The sequence below is a fragment of the Ovis aries genome, chromosome 2, assembly GCF_016772045.2.
Source record: "Ovis aries strain OAR_USU_Benz2616 breed Rambouillet chromosome 2, ARS-UI_Ramb_v3.0, whole genome shotgun sequence".
Lineage (NCBI taxonomy): Eukaryota > Metazoa > Chordata > Mammalia > Artiodactyla > Bovidae > Ovis > Ovis aries.
The window spans coordinates 35,970,855-35,991,657 of record NC_056055.1 but is presented as its reverse complement, the minus strand read 5'-3'; the positions used below and the strand labels follow the sequence as shown (position 1 = coordinate 35,991,657).

The 20,803-nt window shown below is 38.0% G+C and overlaps 1 protein-coding gene across 5 annotated transcripts in view; it reads right to left on the bottom strand.

Moving 5' to 3' along the window:
* Window positions 1-20,803, bottom strand: part of GKAP1 (G kinase anchoring protein 1) — a 90,467-nt gene that overhangs the window by 11,186 nt on the left and 58,478 nt on the right. For 4 of the 5 annotated variants that reach the window (XM_060409140.1, XM_060409141.1, XM_060409139.1 and 1 more), the window contains one exon: window positions 14,927-15,083. The exons of the other annotated variant lie outside the window; for it this stretch is intronic. In XM_060409140.1, the coding sequence (XP_060265123.1) occupies window positions 14,927-15,083 (157 nt within the window). The remainder of the gene's footprint in view (window positions 1-14,926; window positions 15,084-20,803) is intronic. 5 annotated transcript variants of the gene reach the window in all.

Here is a 20,803-nt window from a genome sequence, read left to right as displayed (position 1 = left end):
GTGCTGGGTATACAACAGTGAACAGAACTGAAAAGATTCTTGCCCTCATGGGATTTGTCTGGTGGAGAAGGCAGATATTACATTATGAAATGCTGAAATTAGAAATTGGGTTTAAGCAATGAATAAAAGAAACACAGTGCTATAAAGGGAATAATGTGGGTTATTCCCTAGTGCATCAGAGAAGCTTTCTCTGAGGTCCTGACACTTTAAAGATGAACCTTGAGTGACTGGGTTGGAACTGCCTAAGTAAAAAGTGGAGGAAGGTAAGAGCCTTCCAGGTAGAAAGAAGAGCATGTATTAATATAAAGGCCCTGAGGCAGAAAAGAGCTAGAGTGTTTGAAGGCTAGTAAAGAGGCAAGCATGGTTGAAGCCTAGAGAAAAACATGACAGTATAATATGATTTTGGAAAAAAAATTTGGATCAAAATTAGCAATATACATACTATTATAATGGCCCAGGAAACTCATTAATAGGAATTTATCTAAATAGATATGCAAGGCCCAGGAATCTACTTCTAGGAATTCATCTAAATAGATAAGTGAGGGGGGAGTATCTATGAAAGTGTTCACAGAAGATTACCACAAAAAATTGGAAATCAATTTAAATGCCCAATAATAAGAATGGAAATCACCAAAAATTATGATGTTTTGTTATTTAGTTGTCAAGTTGTGTCCTACTCTTTTGTGAACCCATGAACTGTACCCACCAGGCACCTCTGTCCATGGATTTCCCAGGCAAGAATACTGGTTTGCGTTGTTACTTTCTTCTCCAAGGGATCTTCCTGACTCAGGGATTGAACCCATGTTATCTGCATTACAGGTGGATTCTTTACCACTGGGCCACCAGTTCAGTCCAGTCGCTCAGTCATGTCTGACTCTTTGTGATCCCATGAACCGCGGCATACCAGGCCTCCCTGTCCATCACCAACTCCCAGAGTTCACCCAAACCCATGTCCGTTGAGTCAGTGATGCCATCCAACCATCTCATTCTTTGTCGTCCCCTTCTCCTCCTGCCCCCAATCCCTCCCAGCATCAGGGTCTTCTCAAATGAGTCAGCTCTTCGCATGAGGTGACCAAAGTATTGGTGTTTCAGCTTCAACATCAGTCCTTCCAATGAACACCCAGGACTGGTTTCCTTTAGGATGGACTGGTTGGATCTCCTTGCAGTCCAAGGGACTCTCAAGAGTCTTCTCCAACACCACAGTTCAAAAGCATCAATTCTTTGGCACTCAGTTTTCTTTACAGTCCAACTCTCACATCCATACATGACCACTGGAAAAACCATAGCCTTGACTAGATGGACCTTTGTTAACAAAGTAATGTCTCTGCTTTTCAATATGCTTTCTAGGTTGGTCATAACTTTCCTTACAAGGAGTAAGCGTCTTATAATTTCATGGCTGCAATCACCATCTGCAGTGATTTTGGAGCCCAGAAAAATAAAATCAGCCATTGTTTCCCCATCTGTTTGCCATGAAGTGATGGGACTGGATGCCATGATCTTAGTTTTCTGAATGTTGACCTTTAAGCCAACTCTTTCACTCTCCTCTTTCATTTTCATCAAGAGGCCCTTTAGTTCTTCTTCACTTTCTGTCATAAGGGTGGTGTCATCTACATATCTGAGGTTATTGATACTTCTCCTGGCAATCTGGACTCTGGCTGGTGCTTCATCCAGCCCAGCATTTCTCAGGATGTACTCTGCATATAAGTTAAATAAGCAGGGTGACAATATACAGCCTTGATGTACTCCTTTTCCTATTTGGAACCAGTCTGTTGTTCCATGTCCAGTTTTAACTGTTGCTTCCTGACTTGCATACAGGCTTCTCAAGAGACAGGTCAGGTGGTCTGGTATTCCCATCTCTTTCAGAATATTCCACAGTTTATTGTGATCCACACAGTCAAAGGCTGAGCCACCAGGGAAGCCCAAAAATGATGATACAGAATCATAAAATATGGCCCCTGACCCCCAAATTATAATACTACATGCAAAGAAAAAATCCTAGAAGGATATACAACAACACTTTTAACACTCTCTTAGAATGTGAGATTATGCAAGATTTCACTTTACTGTTTAAAAATTTCCATTCATCAAAATTGTTTTATACTAAGTATATAATCATTGAATAATATAAAATATTATTTTAATTTAAAAAATGAAACCACTGAAATATTAACATGAAATCTATACAATATGGGACTTTCCTAGAGGCTCAGATGGCAAAGTGTCTGCCTACAATGCAGGAGACCAGGGTTCAATCCCTGGGTCGGGAAGATCTCCTGGAGAAGGAAATGGCAACCCACTCCAGTATTCTTGCCTGGAAAATCCCATGGACAGAGGAGCCTGGTAGGCTACAGTCCATGGGGTTGCAAGAGTCAGACACGACTGAGCGACTTCACTTTCAGTTTCTATATAATATGAATAGCTATAATCTTTGAATAAAAAAGCCCTTCTGCTTCACAAGTGAATTCTACCAAAAATTTAAAGAAGCGCTAACACCTATCCTACTCAAATTCTTCCAAAAATTGCAGAGGAAGGTAAACTGCCAAACTCATTCTATGAGGCCACCATCACCCTAATACCAAAACCAGACAAAGATGCTACAAAAAAAGAAAACTACAGGCCAATATCACTGATGAACATAGATGCAAAAATCCTTAACAAAATTCTAGCAATCAGAATCCAACAACACATTAAAAAGATCATATACCATGACCAAGTGGGCTTTATCCCAGGGATGCAAGGATTCTTCAATATCCGCAAACAAATGAATGTAGTATACCACATTAACAAATTGAAAAATAAAAGCCATATGATTATCTCAATAGATGCAGAGAAAGCCTTTGACAAAATTCAACATCCATTTATGATAAAAACTCTCCAGAAAGCAGGAATAGATGGAACATACCTCAACATAATAAAAGCTATATATGACAAACTCACAGCAAACATTATCCTCAATGGTGAAAAATTGAAAACATTTCCCCTAAAGTCAGGAACAAGACAAGGGTGCCCACTCTCACCACTACTATTCAACATAGTTTTGGAACTTTTAGCCACAGCAATCAGAGCAGAAAAAGAAATAAAAGGAATCCAGATTGGAAAGTAGTAAAACTCTCACTGTTTGCAAATGGCATGATCCTTTACATAGAAAACCCTAAAGTCACCACCAGAAAATTACTAGACCTAATCAATGCATATAGTAAAGTTGCAGAATATAAAATTAACACACAGAAATCCCTTGCATTCCTATACAATAACAATGAGAAAACAGAGAAATTAAGGAAACAATTCCATTTACCATTGCAATGAAAAGAATAAAATACTTAGGAATAAATCTACCAGGTGAGCGGATGAGAGGAGATACCCTACATCCAAGGTCAGTAGCTACGGCTGTGAGGAGACACCCCACGTCCAAGGTAAGAGAAACCCCAGTAAGACAGTAGGTGGTGAGAGACGGCATCAGAGGGCAGACACAGTGAAGCCACAATCACAGAAAACTAATCATCTAATCACATGGACCACAGCCTTATCTAATTCAATGAAACTATGAGCCATGCTGTGTAGGGCCACCCAAGACAGACAGGTCATGGTGGAGAGTTCTGAGAAAATGTGGTCCACTGGAGAAGGGAATGGCAAACCACTTCAGTATTCTTGCCTTGAGAATCCCATAAACAGTATGAAAAGGCAAAAGATAGGACACTGAAAGATGAAATCCCCAGGTTGATAGGTGCCCAGTATGCTACTGGAGCTCAGTGGAGAAATAACTCCAGAAAGAATGAAGGGATGAAGCCAAAGCAAAAGCAAAACCCAGTTGTGGATGTGACTGGTGATAGAAGCAAGGTCTGATGCTGTACAGAGCAATATCAGAGGAACCTGGAATGTTAGGTCCATGAATCAAGGCAAATTGGAAGTGGTCAAACAGGAGATGGCAAGAGTGAACGTTGACATTTTAGGAATAAGCAACTTAAAATGGACTGGAATGGGTGAATTTAATGCAGATGACCATTATATCTACCACTGTTGGCAAGAACCCCTTAGAAGAAATAGAGTATCCGCCATAGTCAACAAGAGTCCGAAATGCAGTAGTTGGATGCAATCTCAAAAATGACAGAATGATATCTGTTCGTTTCCAAGGCAAATCATTCAATATCATGGTAATACAAGTCTATGCCCCAACCAGTAACGCTGAAGAAGCTGAAGTTGAATGGTTCTATGAAGACCTACAAGACCTTTTCAAACTAACACCCCCCAAAAGATGCCCTTTTCATTATAGGGGACTGGCATGCAAAAGCACGAAGTCAAGAAACACCTGAAGTTACCGGCAAATTTGGCCTTGGGGGTACAGAATGAAGCAGGGCAAAGGCTAATAAGAGTTTTGCCAAGAGAACGCACTGGTCATAACAAACCCCTTCTTCCAACAACATAAGAGAAGACTCTACACATGGACATCACCAGCTGGCCAATACTGAAATCAGATTGATTATATTCTTTGCAGCCAAAGATGGAGAAGCTCTATACAAAACAAATGGGAGCAAAACAAGAATGGGAGCTGACTGTGGCTCAGACCAGAAATTCCTTCTTGCCAAATTCAGACAGAAATTGAAGAAAGTAGGGAAAACCACTAGACCATTCAGGTATGACCTAAATCAAGTCCCTTATGATTATACAGTGGAAGTGAGAAATAGATTTAAGGGTCTAGATCTGATAGCCAGAGTGCCTGATGAACTATGGACGGAGTTCGTGACACTGTACAGGAGACAGGGATCTAGACCATCCCCAAGAAAAAAAAATGCAAAAAAGCAAAATGGCTGTCAGAGGAGGCGTTACAAATAGCTGTGAAAAGAAGAGACGCAAAAAGCAAAGGAGAAAAGGAAAGGTATACCCATTTGAATGCAGAGTTCCAAAGAAAAGCAAGGAGAGATAAGAAAGCCTTCCTCAGTGATCAGTGCAAAGAAACAGAGGAAAACAATAGAATGGGAAAGACTAGAGATCTCTTCAAAAAAATTAGAGATACCAAGGGAACATTTCATGCAAAGATGGGCTCAATAAAGGACAAAAATGGTATGGACCTAACAGAAACAGAAGATATTAAGAAGAGGTGGTAAGAATACACAGAAGAACTATACAAAAAAGATCTTCATGACCCAGATAACCACGATGGTGTAATCACTCACCTAGAGCCAGACATCCTGGAATGTGAAGTCAAATGGGCCTTGGGAAGCATCACTACGAACAAAGCCAGTATAGATGATGGAATTCCAGTTGAGCTATTTCAAATCCTAAAAGATGACGCTGTTAAAGTGCTGCACTCAATATGCCAGCAAATTTTGGAAGACTCAGCAGTGGCCACAGGTCTGGAAAAGGTCAGTGTTCATTCTAATCCCAAAGAAAGGCAATGCCAAAGAATATTCAAACTACTGTACAATTGCACTCATCTCACATGCTAGCAAAGTAATGCTCAAAATTCTCCACGCCAGGTTTCAATAGTACGTGAACTGTAAACTTCCAGATGTTCAAGCTGTTTTAGAAAAGGCAGAGGAACCAGAGATCAAATTGGCAACATCCACTGGATAATCAAGAAAGAAGAGAGTTCCAGAAAAACATCTACTTCTGCTTTATTGAATATGCCAAAACCTTTGACTGTGTAGATCACAATATAATTATGGAAGTTTTTGAAAGAGCTAGGAATACCAGACCACCTGACCTGCCTCTTAAGAAATCTGTATGGAGGTCCAGAAGCAACAGTTAGAACTGGTCATTGAACAACCAACGGGTTCCAAATAGGGAAAGGAGTACATCAAGGCTGTATATTGTCACCATGCTTATTTAACTTACATGCAGAGTACATCATTAGAAATGCTGGGCTGGATGAAGCACAAGCTGGAATCAAGATTGCCAGGAGAAATATCAATAACATCAGATATGCAGATGACACCACCCTTATGGCAGAAAGTGAAGAGGAACTAAAGAGCCTCCTGACGAAAGTAAAAGAGGAGAGTGAAAGAGTTGGCTTAAAGCTCAACATGCAGAAAACTAAGATTATGGCATCCGGTCCCATCACTTCATGGCAAATAGATGGGGAAACAGTGGAAACAGTGACTGACTTTATTGGGGGGGGGGGCTCCAAATCACTGTAGATTGTGATTGCAGCCATGAAATTAAAAGACGCTTACTCCTTGGAAGGAAATTATGACCAACCTAGACGTGCTGCGATTCATGGGGTCGCAAAGAGTCGGACACGACTGAGCGACTGAACTGAACTGAGACAGCATATTAAAAGCAGACATTACTTTGCCAACAAAGTCCGTCTAGTTAAGGCTATGGTTTTTCTGTAGTCATGTTGGATGTGAGAATTGAACTATAAAGAAAGCTGAGCACCAAAGAATTGATGCTTTTGAATTGTGGTGTTGGAGAAGACTCTTGAGAGTCCCTTGGACTGCAAGGAGATCCAACCAGTCCATCCTAAAGGAGATCAATCCTGAGTGTTCATTGGAAGGACTGATGTTGAAGCTGAAATGCCAATACTTTGACCACCTGATGTGAAGAGCTGATTTATTTGAAAAGACCCTGATGCTGGGAAAGCCTGAAGGCAGGAGGAGAAGGGGACAACAGAGGATGAGATGGTTGGATGGCATCACCGACTCAATGGACATGGGTTTGGTTGAACTCCAGGAATTGGTGATGGACAGGGAGGCCTGGCGTGCTGCGGTCCACAGGATCGCAAATAACTGGACATGACTAAGTGACAGAACTGAACTAAAGTGAAAGAAACAAAAGACCTATATATAAAAAACTATAAAACAGTGATGAAAGAAATCAAAGATGACACAAACAGATGGAGAAATACACCATGTTCATGCTCAGAAGAATCAATAAAGTGAAAATAAGTATACTACCCAAAGCAATCTATAGATTCAATGCAATCCCTATCAAGCTAGCAACAGTATTTTTCAGAGAACTAGAACAAATAATTTCACAATTTGTATGGAAATACAAAAACCTCAAATAGCCAAAGCAATCTTGAGAAAGAAGAATGGAACCAGAGGAATTAACCTGCCTGACTTCAGACTATACCACAAAGCTACTGTCATTAAGACAGTGTGTACTGGCACAAAGACCGAAATATAGATCAATGGAACAAAGCCCAGAAATAAGAAAGCCCAGAGATAAATCCACACACCTATGGATACCTTATCTTTGACAAAGGAGGCAAGAATATGGAGAAAAGACAATCTCTTTAACAAATAGTTCTGGGAAAACTGTTCAACCACTTGTAAAAGAATGTATGTAACTACAACATTTTCTAATACCATACACAAAAATGAACTCAAAATGGATTAAACATCTAAATGTAAGACCAGAAACTATAAAACTCCTAGAGGGAAACACAGGCAAAACACTCTCTGACATAAATCAAAGCAGGATCCTCTATGATCCACCCCCCAGAGTAATGAAAATAAAAGCAAAACTAAACAAACAGGATCTAATTAAAACTAAAAGCTTTTGCACAACGAAGGAAATTTATAAGCAAGGTGAAAAGACAGCCTTCAGAATGGGAGAAAATAATAGAAAATGAAGCAACTGACAATTAATCTCAAAAATATACAAGCAGCTCATGCAGCTCAATTACAGAAAAATAAATGATCCAATCAAAAAATGGGCCAAAGAACTAAACAGACATTTCTCCAAAGAAGACATACAGATGGCTAACAGGCACAAGAAAAGATGCTCAAAATCACTCATTATCAGAGAAATGCAAAACCACAATGAGGTACCATCCCATGCCGGTCAGGATGGCTGCTATCAAAAAGATTACAAATAATAAATGCTGGAGAGGGTGTGGAGAAAAGGGCACCCTCTTACACTGTTGGTGGGAATGCAAACTAGTATAGCCACTATGGAGAACACTGTGGAGATTCCTTAAAAAACTGGAAATAGAACTGCTATATGACCCAGCAATCCCACTGCTGCGCATACACACCGAGGAAACCAGAATTGAAGGAGACATGTGTACTCGAATGTTCATCGCAGCACTGTTTACAATAGCCAGGACATGGAAGCAACCTAGATGTCCATCAGCAGACGAATGGATAAGAAAACTGTGGTACATATACACAATGGAATATTACTCAGCCATTAAGAAGAATACATTTGAATCAGTTCTAATGAGGTGGGTGAAACTGGAGCCTATTATACAGAGTGAAGTAAGCCAGAAAGAAAAACACCAGTACAGTATATTAACGCATATACATGGAATTTATAAAGATGGTAACAATGATCCTATATGCAAGACAGCAAAAGAGACACAGATGTAAAGAACAGACATTTGGACTCTGTGGGAGAAGGCAAGGGTGGGATGATTTGACAGAACAGCAATGAAACATGTATATTACCATATGTGAAATAGATCACCAATCCAGGTTCGATCCATGAGACAGGGCGCTCAGGCCAGGTGCACTGGGACAACCCTGAGGGATGAGATTGGGAGGGAGATAGGAGGGGGCTTCAGGAAGGGGGATGCATGTACATCCATGGCTGATTCATGTCAATGTGTGGCAAAAACCACTACAACACTGTAATTAGCCTCCAATTAAAATCAATTAATTAAAAAATAATTTTAAAAAAAGCCCTTCTGAACATAATATAAAGAGAGAAAACAAAAAGGAAAAGACTGATATTTAACTTGATGAAAAATCTCCAAAAAAACTGAAACAAATCAAAAGGTAAATGGAAAAACTAGAAAAAATGATCACAGTCACATGACAGGCATATGACCAATTAAAAACAAAAAAGCGTACAATCTCAGTAGTAAGCAGTATTACATAAAACTGGTACATTAAAATTTTTTTCTCAGTGTGGATAACCGAAAACAATTTAGCTATAAACATAATTATTTCATGCAAAAACATTACAGCTGACCCTCGGACAACACTGGGGTTAGGGATGTGAACCCTCTGTGAAATCGAAAGTCCACACATATGGTCATTTAGCATCGGCCCTCTGTATACGGGGTCCCTCTGCATCTGCAGATTTAACCAACCTCAACAGAAAAAAAAATCAATGTGTAAATAAACACAAGCAGTTCAAACCTGCGCTGTTCAAGGGTCAATGTATTACTTAATGATCTGAAATGTTCACCATCTCTGTATGTAACTGAAAAGTGGTTCATGTTAAATTTCTACATTATTGGGGAGAAAGTATAAACCCATATAGAAAAGTGGAAGCACAACAAAGTAGCAATGATAGTTTTCTTCAGGTGAATGAGATTAGGGTCAGTTTTTCTCCCACTGTATCTGCAAACTGGCGATCATAAATATACCTGTTATCTTCACAGTTAACTGTGAGAATTAGATGAAATAATAAATTTAAGTACTTAATATAATATCTAGCAAATATATATTAAGCCCTCAAATATTTATTTTTGCATTATAAGTTCTTTACTTAGCTATTTCTAACTAAGCTATTCACTTAGTTATTTCTAGAATTTTTACAACAAATGGCACTTTTTAAAACAGAAAATCTTACTGTTATAAGGTACACTCATTTTTTATGAAGTGTTATATTTCATTAAATAAAGTTTAAAATTATCTTCTAAATAGATTATACTAAAATGGAAATAAAAAGGTATATAAATCTATGTCCACAAGGGATCTGTAGTCTACAAACAACAAATAAAAATGTGCTGTGTGAAATGTGCCATAAGAAAACCAAAATGCTACAAGATATAGAGAAAAAAGGCAAGATCATATCCAGGTTTTCTGTGTTTGGGGCTGGAACAGGGAAATGAGAAAAAACATCAGGGCAGATGACATGTGAAATGAACCTTGAGCAAATCTGGGAACGATTCAGCATTGTGACAGGAGTGCTCTGATCTGGCTAGAAGAAAAAACTGGAAAGAGTACGACTAAAGTTATTTAGGATGAAGCTACACTGTAGAACAATGCTTTCAAACTTATTTGACAGTGACTCACGTTAAGGAATGTTTTACATCATGACTCAAGACATAAACATGTCAGTGTATGTATATATATTTGTATTTATGTATATAAACATGTACACTGGAACAAATGTCATAAAATATGAAAAGATGTCATATATGCTGATGACTTTTTTTTGAGAGTGCTGGTAGCAACCTACTAAATTTATTTTAGGACTGGTTAAATGGATTGGAACTCTTCATTTGAAAAGCTTGAGGGCTTTAGTAAATGATTCAACAGCCACTGAAGCTTAAGTCCATGGTGTGGCAGGATGGAAGTCTTACTCTTTAAAAAGTCATCTATTAACAGTGTATAAGATAAATTACCTAGAATTAGAAGGCAGGAGGCAGGAAGTCTTATTAGGTTACTGAAATAATACCAGTAAGAGATAATGAGATTCTAAATAAGAGAAATGTAAAGTGGAAGAGAAAATATATCTGAGAACTATTTCAGAGATTAAAAATTCCCAAACTTTGAGAAACAGAAAAGTGAAAAGGGAGATTCACAGTCAGAATATCTGGATAAAATGACAAAACCCCAAACAGAAATGATGAAGTCAAGTTGAATGCTTGGTTTGGGAAGTAAATGATGACCTCACGTTTCAGCGTGCGCCAAAGGTATTCATAGAACAACAGAGTGAAATACGCTACAAAGGCAGTTAATAAAACAGAGCCCCAAAGACCATTACAGGGAATGCCAGTGAAGCTGTGGGCTTCCCTGGTGGCTCAGATGGTAAAGAGCCCACCTGCAATGTAGGAGACCTGGGTTCAACCCCTGGGTCAGGGAGATCTCCTGGAGAAGGGATTGGCTACCCACTTCAGTATTTTTGCCTGGAGAATCCCATGGAGAATCCCATGGACAGAGGAGCCTGATGGGCTACAGAGTCCATGGGGTCGCAAAGTTGGACATGACTGAAGTGACTCAGCACGCATATACACGCACACACAACACAATGAAGCTGTGGCGAAGTTAGTAACTTCATATCCTGCTGCCAGAAGACAATGTTGATACATATCAAGAGCAATACAGGTGTTTACATGCTTTGATGCAACTACTATTTTTAAGAATGTATTTATTCCAAGGACAAATTCATCAAAAAAGTAAATAGATGAATATATTCAATGAATACCAGGTGACCAATTCTAAACAACCTAGGTGTTCAGTAATAGGGTAATAGGGCTTCCCTGGTGGTCCAGTGATTAAGAATCTGCCTGCCAATGCAGATGACATGGGTTTGATCCCTGGTCTGGGAAGATCTCAAATGCTTTGGAACAACTAAACCAGTGTGCCATAACTATTGAGCCTGTGCCCTAGGTCCCTGGTACAACTACTAAGCCCAAGTACCTAAAGCCTGTGCCCTGCAGAAGAAAAGCCACCACAATGAGAAGCCTGCGCACCACAGGGTTACAAACAGTAACCCCTGCTCACTGCAACTAGAGAAAGCCCATGTGTGCAGTAACAAAGACCCACAGAGCCAAAATAAATAAAACAATAAACCTTAAAAAAAACTTACAGAAAATAGTTTAAAAAAATAGTAATGAACAATTACAGAATGTTGACTTGACAGAATATAACTACAGTTTAGAAAAGGGGATACAAAAACTACATTCCTTACTGTTAGTTATTTTAAAAATACCTATGCATGTAGTGTTTTAAAAGTACTATACAAAATATAGTACTGGAAAAGTACTATACAAAAATGAAACCAAATGTTAAAGACTGATTGAATTAGCGTGGATGTATTTTTCACCTTTAAAAATTTCTGGTACACTAATACACAGTTTTAAATGATTTTAATGTTTGCAAAAAGGGTTTCCCTGAAAAAGGAGTGTGAGGAGGAGAGGAAGGAGGGAGATAAAAAAAGAGTATTTTTAAATGGCCTCAAATATTCCTTTTTCCCCCACTACACTCAATGACATGACAAAATACTCAACTTTTTTACTTATGAAAAATTTTACATGTGCCAAAGAATATATAAATTGACATGGCAAGTAAAAAGAAAAACAAACTAATATGCAGATTATATAAACATTACCAATATTTTGGCATCCCCCACATTTCTCTCCCCAATCGTATCCTTTCCCCCATTGCTGAGACTATCCTCTATTATGAATTTGTTTGTCACTCTCTTCATTATTAATAGTCTTTTACAACATACAGATGTATCCCTGAGCAATCAGTTAAACTTTCTATTTTTTGAAATTTATATAAACTGTATCAAACTATTACTATTTGGTAACTTGCTTATTTCATTAAAGATTATGTTTTTGATATTCATTCATGTTGTTATGTATTGCTATAACTCATTCATTTCTTCTACTGACTTTGTTGTCACAAACAACTGAGCTTGAATCATTCTTCTTGAACATGTCTCCAGGGTATAATCTAAGGCAGAATTTCTAGAACACACAGTCTACCCATCATCTTCAACTGTAAAAGTTAATGCCACATTGTTCTCCAAAAGGGCTACACCAAGTGACAGTACTCCTAGTAATCTGTTCTTGCTCTTCTACATCCTCACCATACTGCCTATTGTCTGATTCCCATCATTAGTCTTCACCTTCCTTCAGTTATTCCTAGGCACTGCAGTGAAATTAATATTACCATGTAGAACTTTGTCTTCTGCTCAAAAACTTTAAAAAATTCTTTTTTATCTCCTGACTAAATCATAAATCAGGCTTTTAAGTCCTCCACAATCCTTCCAAACCCACTGTGCCAAACTTAAACTACACTCCTCAATGAATCTCGTCTTAAACTGGTTTATACTTTATTGCCTCAATCCTTTTATTCATGGCATTCCAGCGTCTCCTCCCTCACCTCTGCATGTTCAAATTCTACTGTGCTTTAAATTCCAATTCAAAAATTATTTTCTCCTAAGAAAGCCATCTCTCATCTCTATTCCTATGAATTACCTTTTTTTAACTTTTCACTTTTCCTACCTTGTATAAAAACAATGATCTTTATTAAGCACATGCTGTGTACAAATGCTCTAATATTTTATACCATGATTGCTAACTTTCATAACAACAGTGCATGAAAGGCAGGTAATTTCATTCCAACATAACAGAGCTGACAAGCTGCAGTGCTGTATTTTGTGTTATTAGGCTTCTTTGATTTCAGAGACTATATTATCTTTCTACTACACTGACTGTCACTTTGACTTAAAAATATCATTAACATTGATTAATAATTTAACTTATGTGTAAATTTTGCTCTACAAAAGATGTGAAACACCTAATTACTTGCTCAAGTATATTAATATCATTCTTACAATGATCTGAGATGCTTAAAGAATAAGATATAAACCACAAAGGGAAAAATCAAAATCAACGTAAAAAGAGGAAACAAATACACTACCTATAAATGATAACATGGTTGCTTGCATTGTACACAAAATTTGACAGTCAAGGCAACCCAGGAAAACACCAAATTTAATTCAGTGCTAGAAAGGACAAAGCTCACAAGTACCTGAGGGCAGGCAAGAATGTCCCATACTAAGCTGAAAATAAATTTTCATGTCATACAGTGTTTTTATAAAGCGATATTACTGCTGCATTGGAATAAAAAATTCTTAAGAGTCTGGCTCCATCTGTGTGTCCTATATAACAACATAGTTTAAGCGTTTAATTTGTTGAATGACTGAATTTATCAGAGGAAACAAAAAACGAACATCCACTGAAGACAGTAAAAGGATGGAAAATGGGCTTTTCAATGTGAAATAGCCACTGGAAGGAATTTATTAAAGTCAGAAAAAAATGAATCAAACCACCATTAAGTAGAAATGAGGATATGGCAAAAGTTACACAGCACTGATTTACAGAAGAGAATATAAACGGGAAAGAGTATTGTCCAGCAATACCTGGTTAGACAGAAATTAAATTGTAATAGAGAAGGCAGACAGGACTGTGAAAGCAAATGCTGCATACTGACATGAAGGGAATGCCAGAAAATCAAGGAAGTAAGGGAAGGCATTCATGGGGACATGACTGAAATTATTTACTACAAGCTCTAGGCTGAGAAGATAGTTACTGATAGACTAGAGGGCAAAATAAGGTAAAAAACAGATTCATAGTTTAAAAGGAAGTAAAATAGAAGACTGGTGGTTTATGGTGGGAAAAATAAATGCAAACTCAGAGGTCTCTATTTGATAATATCTTTTGGGTTTTTTTCCTGTATTTTTCCAAACAGTATCTTAAAATGTGAGTACCAGTCTTAGCTTGTGAGCCTTACAAAATCAGACTGCAGACCAACTATAGTTTGTAACCCCTGGTTTGCAGGACAAAATTCTAACTTCTTATTTTCACATCAAAAGACATTTATAACCTAATTCCAATTCATTTCTCTAATCATGTTATCCCACACTCACTTAAGTCTTTACTTCTTAGATGCATAATTTTTCAGTTCCCTGAATATTCAATCTGAAGGCTTTTCATTGCTCTGGGCCATTGCTCTTGCAGTTCCCTTAGGTTTTTCTCTATTTCTCAGTTTATACAGTTATTTGCATTCAAATCCATTGCAAATGTCACTTCTTTATATACCTTTCCCAATTACCCAAGGAGTGGTCTATTATCTTTTCTATTTAAAAACTTTTTTTTTTAAATTTTCCCTCTCCCTCTTAAATCCTTCATCATGCTGAGTGATATTCTCTTTACAGTCTACTTCCTCCTATCCCCAACTACCCTGAGTATCTAAGTCAAGGATGGTCTTAACCATCTTGATATTCCCACTCCCCGATACAGATGCCTAACAATACTGAGCACTATAGCACATGCTCAATAAATATTAACCAATTAATGAAGTACCTCACACTTTTTAATATAAATATCTATGTGTAATAATGACTAATACACTAAAACTATAGTTTTATACAATCATAATTGAATTCCACTGTTTACATTTTTAAAAAATGAAAAATAATTTCACTGTGATTTTAAGAGAATTTTCTATTTTACATGCCTGGTTGTGTTCATGAGCTGTGTAATTATCTGTTCCATTATATTCTGTAAGCTGTTCTCTTCTTTTTTCTCTAGTAAGAATTTTATGAACATCATCTTCCAGTCTATTGAAGAATCCTCCATCATGTGACAAAGTCTGAGAAGAACTCAATTCCTGTCAAAAATGAATTAAGATTCACTATCAATCAACACAAAAGTGCACACATTTAATAAACCTAGTTGGCCACTAGAAGCATGGAAAATGAAAGAAAAATTATAATTAAGAGACAAATCAACCATCTGATTCTTCTCTATCTTCAGGTGATAATCAGCAGAAACACATATGCAAATGTCCTTTTCTGTACATTTTTTGAGTTGGGTAATTGCTTTATTTTTAAATTATTTTTATACATGTAACATACAATTTATCCATTTAATTAATTAGCACAATTATGTTTTAATATACTGATAGAGTTGTATAGCCATAACCCACTCAAAAAGTTTCATCAGCCCAAAAAGAAACCCACAACTTACTAGCATCATCTCCCATTCTCTCCTAATTCCTGACCCCTCAGTTGTTCTCTAGGCAACACTGATCTACTTTCTGTCAGTATAGATTCGGCTATTCTGGATATCTGATATAAATGGAATCATATAGTATAAAGTCTTTTGTGACTGACTTCTTTCACTTAGCAAAATGTTTTCAAGGTTCATCCATATTATAGCATCTATCAGCACTTCATTCCTTACTGCCAAATAATATCCCATTAATGGATAGACCATATTTTATTTCTCCATTCATCAGTTGATGGACATTTGAATTGTTCCTTCTTTGGGGTACTGTGAATATTGCTGCTATAAACATTCATGCAGGTTTTTGTGTGGACATGTTTTCAGATCTCTTATATATTCAGGTATATATCTGTAAGTAGATTTTCTGGGATGTATGGTAGCTCTGTGTAACCATTTGAAAAACTGCCAAATAGTTTTCCAAAGTGACTGTACTATTTTACAGCCTATCAGTGTATTAGTGTATGAGGGTTCTAATTTCACCACATTCTCACCAACACTTGTTATTATGCATCTCTTTATATTATAAAGACTCCAGTGAGTGTGAAGTGTGTGTGAATGAGATTCATTGTGGTTCTGAATTGTATTTCTCTGATGGCTAATTGTGCTAAGTATCTTTTCATGTGCTTACTGGACATTGGTATATCTTTTTGGAAAAATATTTATTCAGATATTTTGCCCAAGTTTTAATTGGGTTACTTTTTATTTCTGAGTTGCAGGAGTTCTTTACATATTCTAAAAACAACATGACTTGCACATACTTTCTCCCATTCTGTGCCTTGTCTTTTCACATTCTTGATATGAAAAGTATCCTTGGTATCACAGAAGTTTTACTTTTGACAAAGTCCAATTTATCCAAGAAATCACTGCCCAACTCAGGGTCACCAAGATTTACTTCTACATTTTCTTCTAAGAGCTTTTACTGTAGCTACCTAGCATTATTTGTTAAGAAGATTATTATTTTCCCATTGAACTTGTCTTGACATTCTTGTTCAAAATTAATTCAACATAAATATTAAAGCTTCTTTCTAGACTCAACTTTACTCTGTCAACCTACATGTCTACCCTTATGCCATACCACACTGCCTTAACTACTCTAGCCTTGTATTACTATTTGAAAACAATTTTTACATATATTTTACACATGAATGATAAAGAAATGATTTTATCACAATCTACTCAACTATGTAAAATTACAGATTTTATATGTTCTCTAAGAAAAGTATCATTTCCTTTCCTGTCATAAGACAGACTGAAGAAAATGCTCCTTTCTCTCTTATAGGTTTTCCCTATGTCCCACATTCTTGAGCTTTAATATTCCCTATTTTACCGATTTTAATTATATTTGTGAGCAAATAACCCAACAGTTCAATGACTGTCCATCCTCTTCTTTTTACATTATCTTTTAGAAAGAGTTTGAAAGAAAAAAAACTTAAGTATCAGTGCTTAATATATACAAATGATATTTAAAATGCTTGTAGGTGAAGGTGAAGATGAAGTCGCTCAGTCGTGTCCGACTCTTTGCGACCCCATGGACTGTAGCCTACCAGGCTCCTCCGTCCAGGGGATTCTCCAGGCAAGAATACTGGAGTGGGTTGCCATTTCCTTCTCCAGGGGATCTTCCCAACCCAGGGATTTAATCCAGGTCTCCCACATTGGAGGCAGATGCTTTAACCTCTGAGCTACCAGGGAATACAAAATGTTTGTAGAGTACTTTATATTTCAAAACACTTACAGAAACATCCCTTTATTTGAATCTCATTAACATCATTAAGAAACTGATGGAGCAAGAATAATTTCCCCAGAAAATAATAACGGTCACAAGAAGTTTAACTTACCCACTAGTGATTCTCCTGCTAAGTGGTATAGACAGAACTCTAAATCTGCTTCATAAAATACTTCCAGTATATTCTGATAACGTTTCATTTTAAAGCAATGAATACAACAATGCTTAAAACACTGTTGAGCTTCCATGCGGGCTTCCCTAGTGGCTCAGATGGTAAAGCGTCTGTCTGCAATGCAGGAGACCCGGGTTTGATCCCTGGGTTGGGAAGACCCCCCTGGAGAAGGAAATGGCAGCCCACTCTAGTATTCTTGCCTTTGTTGTTGTTGTTTAGTTGCTAAGTTGTGTCTAACTTTTTTGTGACCCCAAGGACTTTAGCATGCCAGGCTCCTCTGTCCATGGGATTTTCAGACAAGAATACTGGAGTGAGTTGCCATTTCCTACTTCAGGGGATCTTCCTGACCCAGGAATCGAACTGCCTCTCCCACACTGCAAGTAGATTCTTTACTCCTGAGCCACTGGGAAAGTCAGGTATAGCATAATGATGGTAACTAATCAGCCTCTGGATTTCACTACTTTAAAGACTGCAGCTCCAATCTTTTTGTCCTGTATTTTTTGATAGCTACTGATTAAGAAGAGGTGGCAAGAATACACAGAAGAACTGTACAAAAAAGATTGTCAAAACCCAGATAATCATGATGATGTGATCACTCACCTAGAACCAGACATCCTGGAACGTGAAGTCAAGTGGGCCTTAGAAAGCATCACTACGAATAAAGCTAGTAGAGGTGATGGAATTCCAGCTGAGCTACTTCAAATCCTGAAAGATGATGCTGTGAAAGTGCTGCACTCAGTATGCCAGCAAATTTGGAAAACTCAGCAGTGGCCACAGGTCTGGAAAAGGTCAGTGTTCATTCCAATCCCAAAGAAAGGCAATGCCAAAGAATGCTCAAACTACCGCACAATTGTACTCATCTCATATGCTAGTAAAGTAATGCTCAAAATTCTCCAAGCCACGCTTCAGCAATACGTGAACCGTGAACTTCCAGATGTTCAAGCTGGTTTTAGCAAAGGCAGAGGAACCAGAGATCACACTGCCAACATCCACTGGATCATCAAAAAAGCTAGAGAGTCCAGAAAAACATCTATTTCTGCTTTATTGACCATGCCAAAGCCTTTGACTGTGTGGATCACAATAAACTGTGGAAAATTCTGAAAGGGATGGGAATACCAGACCCCTGACCTGCCTCTGGAGAAACCTATATGCAGATCAGGAAGCAACAGTTAGAACTGGACATGAAACAACAGACTGGTTCCAAATAGGAAAAGGAGTACGTCAAGGCTGTATATTGTCACCCTGCTTGTTTAACTTATATGCAGAGTGAAAGCGAAAGTGAAAGTGAAGTCGCTCAGTCGTTTCCGACTCTTTACGATCCCATGGACTGTAGCCCACCAGGCTCCTCTGTCCATAGGATTCTCCAGGCAAGAATATTGGAGTGGGTTGCCATTTCCTTCTCCAGGGGAATCTTCCCGACCCAGGGATCGAACCCAGGTCTCCCGCATTGCAGGCAGACGCTTTAACCTCTGAGCCGCCAGGGAAGCAGTACATCATGAGAAATGCTGGGCTGGAAGAAGCACAAGCTGGAATCAAGATTGCCGGGAGAAATCTCAATAATCTCAGATATGCAGATGACACCACCCTTATGGCAGAAAGTGAAGAGGAACTAAAAAGCCTCTTGATGAAAGTGAAAGTGGAGAGTGAAAAAGTTGGCTTAAAGCTCAACATTCAGAAAACTAAGATCATGGCATCCGGTCCCATCACTTCATGGGAAATAGATGGGAAACAGTGTCAGACTTTATTTTGGGGGGCTCAAAATCAATGCAGATGGTGACTGCAGCCATGAAATTAAAAGACGCTTACTCCTTGGAAGGAAAGTTATGACCAATCTAGACAGCATATTAAAAAGCAGAGACATTACTTTGCCAACAAAGGTCTGTCTAGTCAAGGCTATGGTTTTTCCAGTAGTCATGCATGGATGTGAGAGTTGGACTGTGAAGAAAGCTGAGTGCCAAAGAATTGATGCTTTTGAACTGTGGTGTTGGAAAAGACTCTTGAGAGTCCCTTTGACTGCAAGGAGATCCAACCAGTCCATTCTAAAGAAGATCATTCCTGGGTGTTCTTTGGAAGGACTGATGCTGAAGCTGAAACACCAATACTTTGGCCACCTTATGCAAAGAGTTGACTCATTTGAAAAGACTCTGAGGCTGGGAGGGATTGGGGGCAGGAGGAGAAGGGGACAAGAGAGGATAAGATGGCTGGACTGCATCACCAACTTGATGCACATGAGTTTGGGTGAGCTCCGGGAGTTGGTGATGGACAGGGAGGCCTGGTGTGCTGCAATTCATGGGGTCGCAGAGTCAGACACGACTGAGTGACTGAACTGAACTGAACTGAACCGAACCATTACCAGCATGCCTATCCCAAATTTTGTCCTTGTTTTTTTTTTTTTTTAGTGAGGCATAAACTTTCTTTTCAGCCTAAGGACAGAAGTTCTCAAAAGACACCTTGACAGGAAACTAGAGAAATGAAACAAAAATAAATAAACCCCACCTCTCACAACATGCACACCTAAAAAAAAAAAGACAAAAATGCAGCAAGTGTAAGAACGCATATTCTTTAATAAGTCTAGCCAATTCAATGTCAATTTTCTGTCCAAATAATCAAAATTAGAACTTTTCATTTAATTTTATAAGCCCCCAATTATTAAACACTAACAGTAAGTCAGAAGAGAAAAAGACTGGCAAACACAAAATACGAAAACATCTATTCCAGCCACAAAAGATAACTAAGTTATGTATGTACGAGAAACAGAAAAAATAAGAGAATAACTGCCCTTAAGTTCAAAACCTCTGAAAAAGTTATTTTGGAGTAGAAACTGCATGATTTACCTCAGAATATGCAAATTTAAAAGTCATATTGTCAAAGTTACCCCTCCCCAACAAAGACTTACGTATAGGCTGGAATCCAGAAATTAAGGTTAAAAGCATAAACGCTGGTAATTTCCACGAAATGTTTAGAACAGTTTCAGAGTGATATGACACAAGCATTTAGAATAAAATGAGAGTGTTATATTTTGGTTTGTTTGTGATATACATATGGTAAAAGTAATTTCCTCCCTTTGGGGTCCTTCTCTTTCCCTTGAGGAATCAGTTGAAATTTAATTCTTTTGGTTAAAAGAAATTTTAGATGGAATCAAAAATGTAAAGGGATGTCAGAACCTTTAATATGTATATACACATATAACACATCCCTGTATCTATACACATAAGTATATATACATATGTCTTCTGTCATCCACACTTACAATTGCCACACAGCCCACGAGGAGCCTCAGGTAGCTGCCCTCAGTGCTACCAGGTAACTCCAGTGATTCATCCACTGCAGCAGAGTAAGTGTTCTCTTCCCCGCAACATTTTCCTGGCAGAGTCAATTTCAATTTAACTAAAATTTTGAGCACCTATTATGTGTCAAGAATATAATT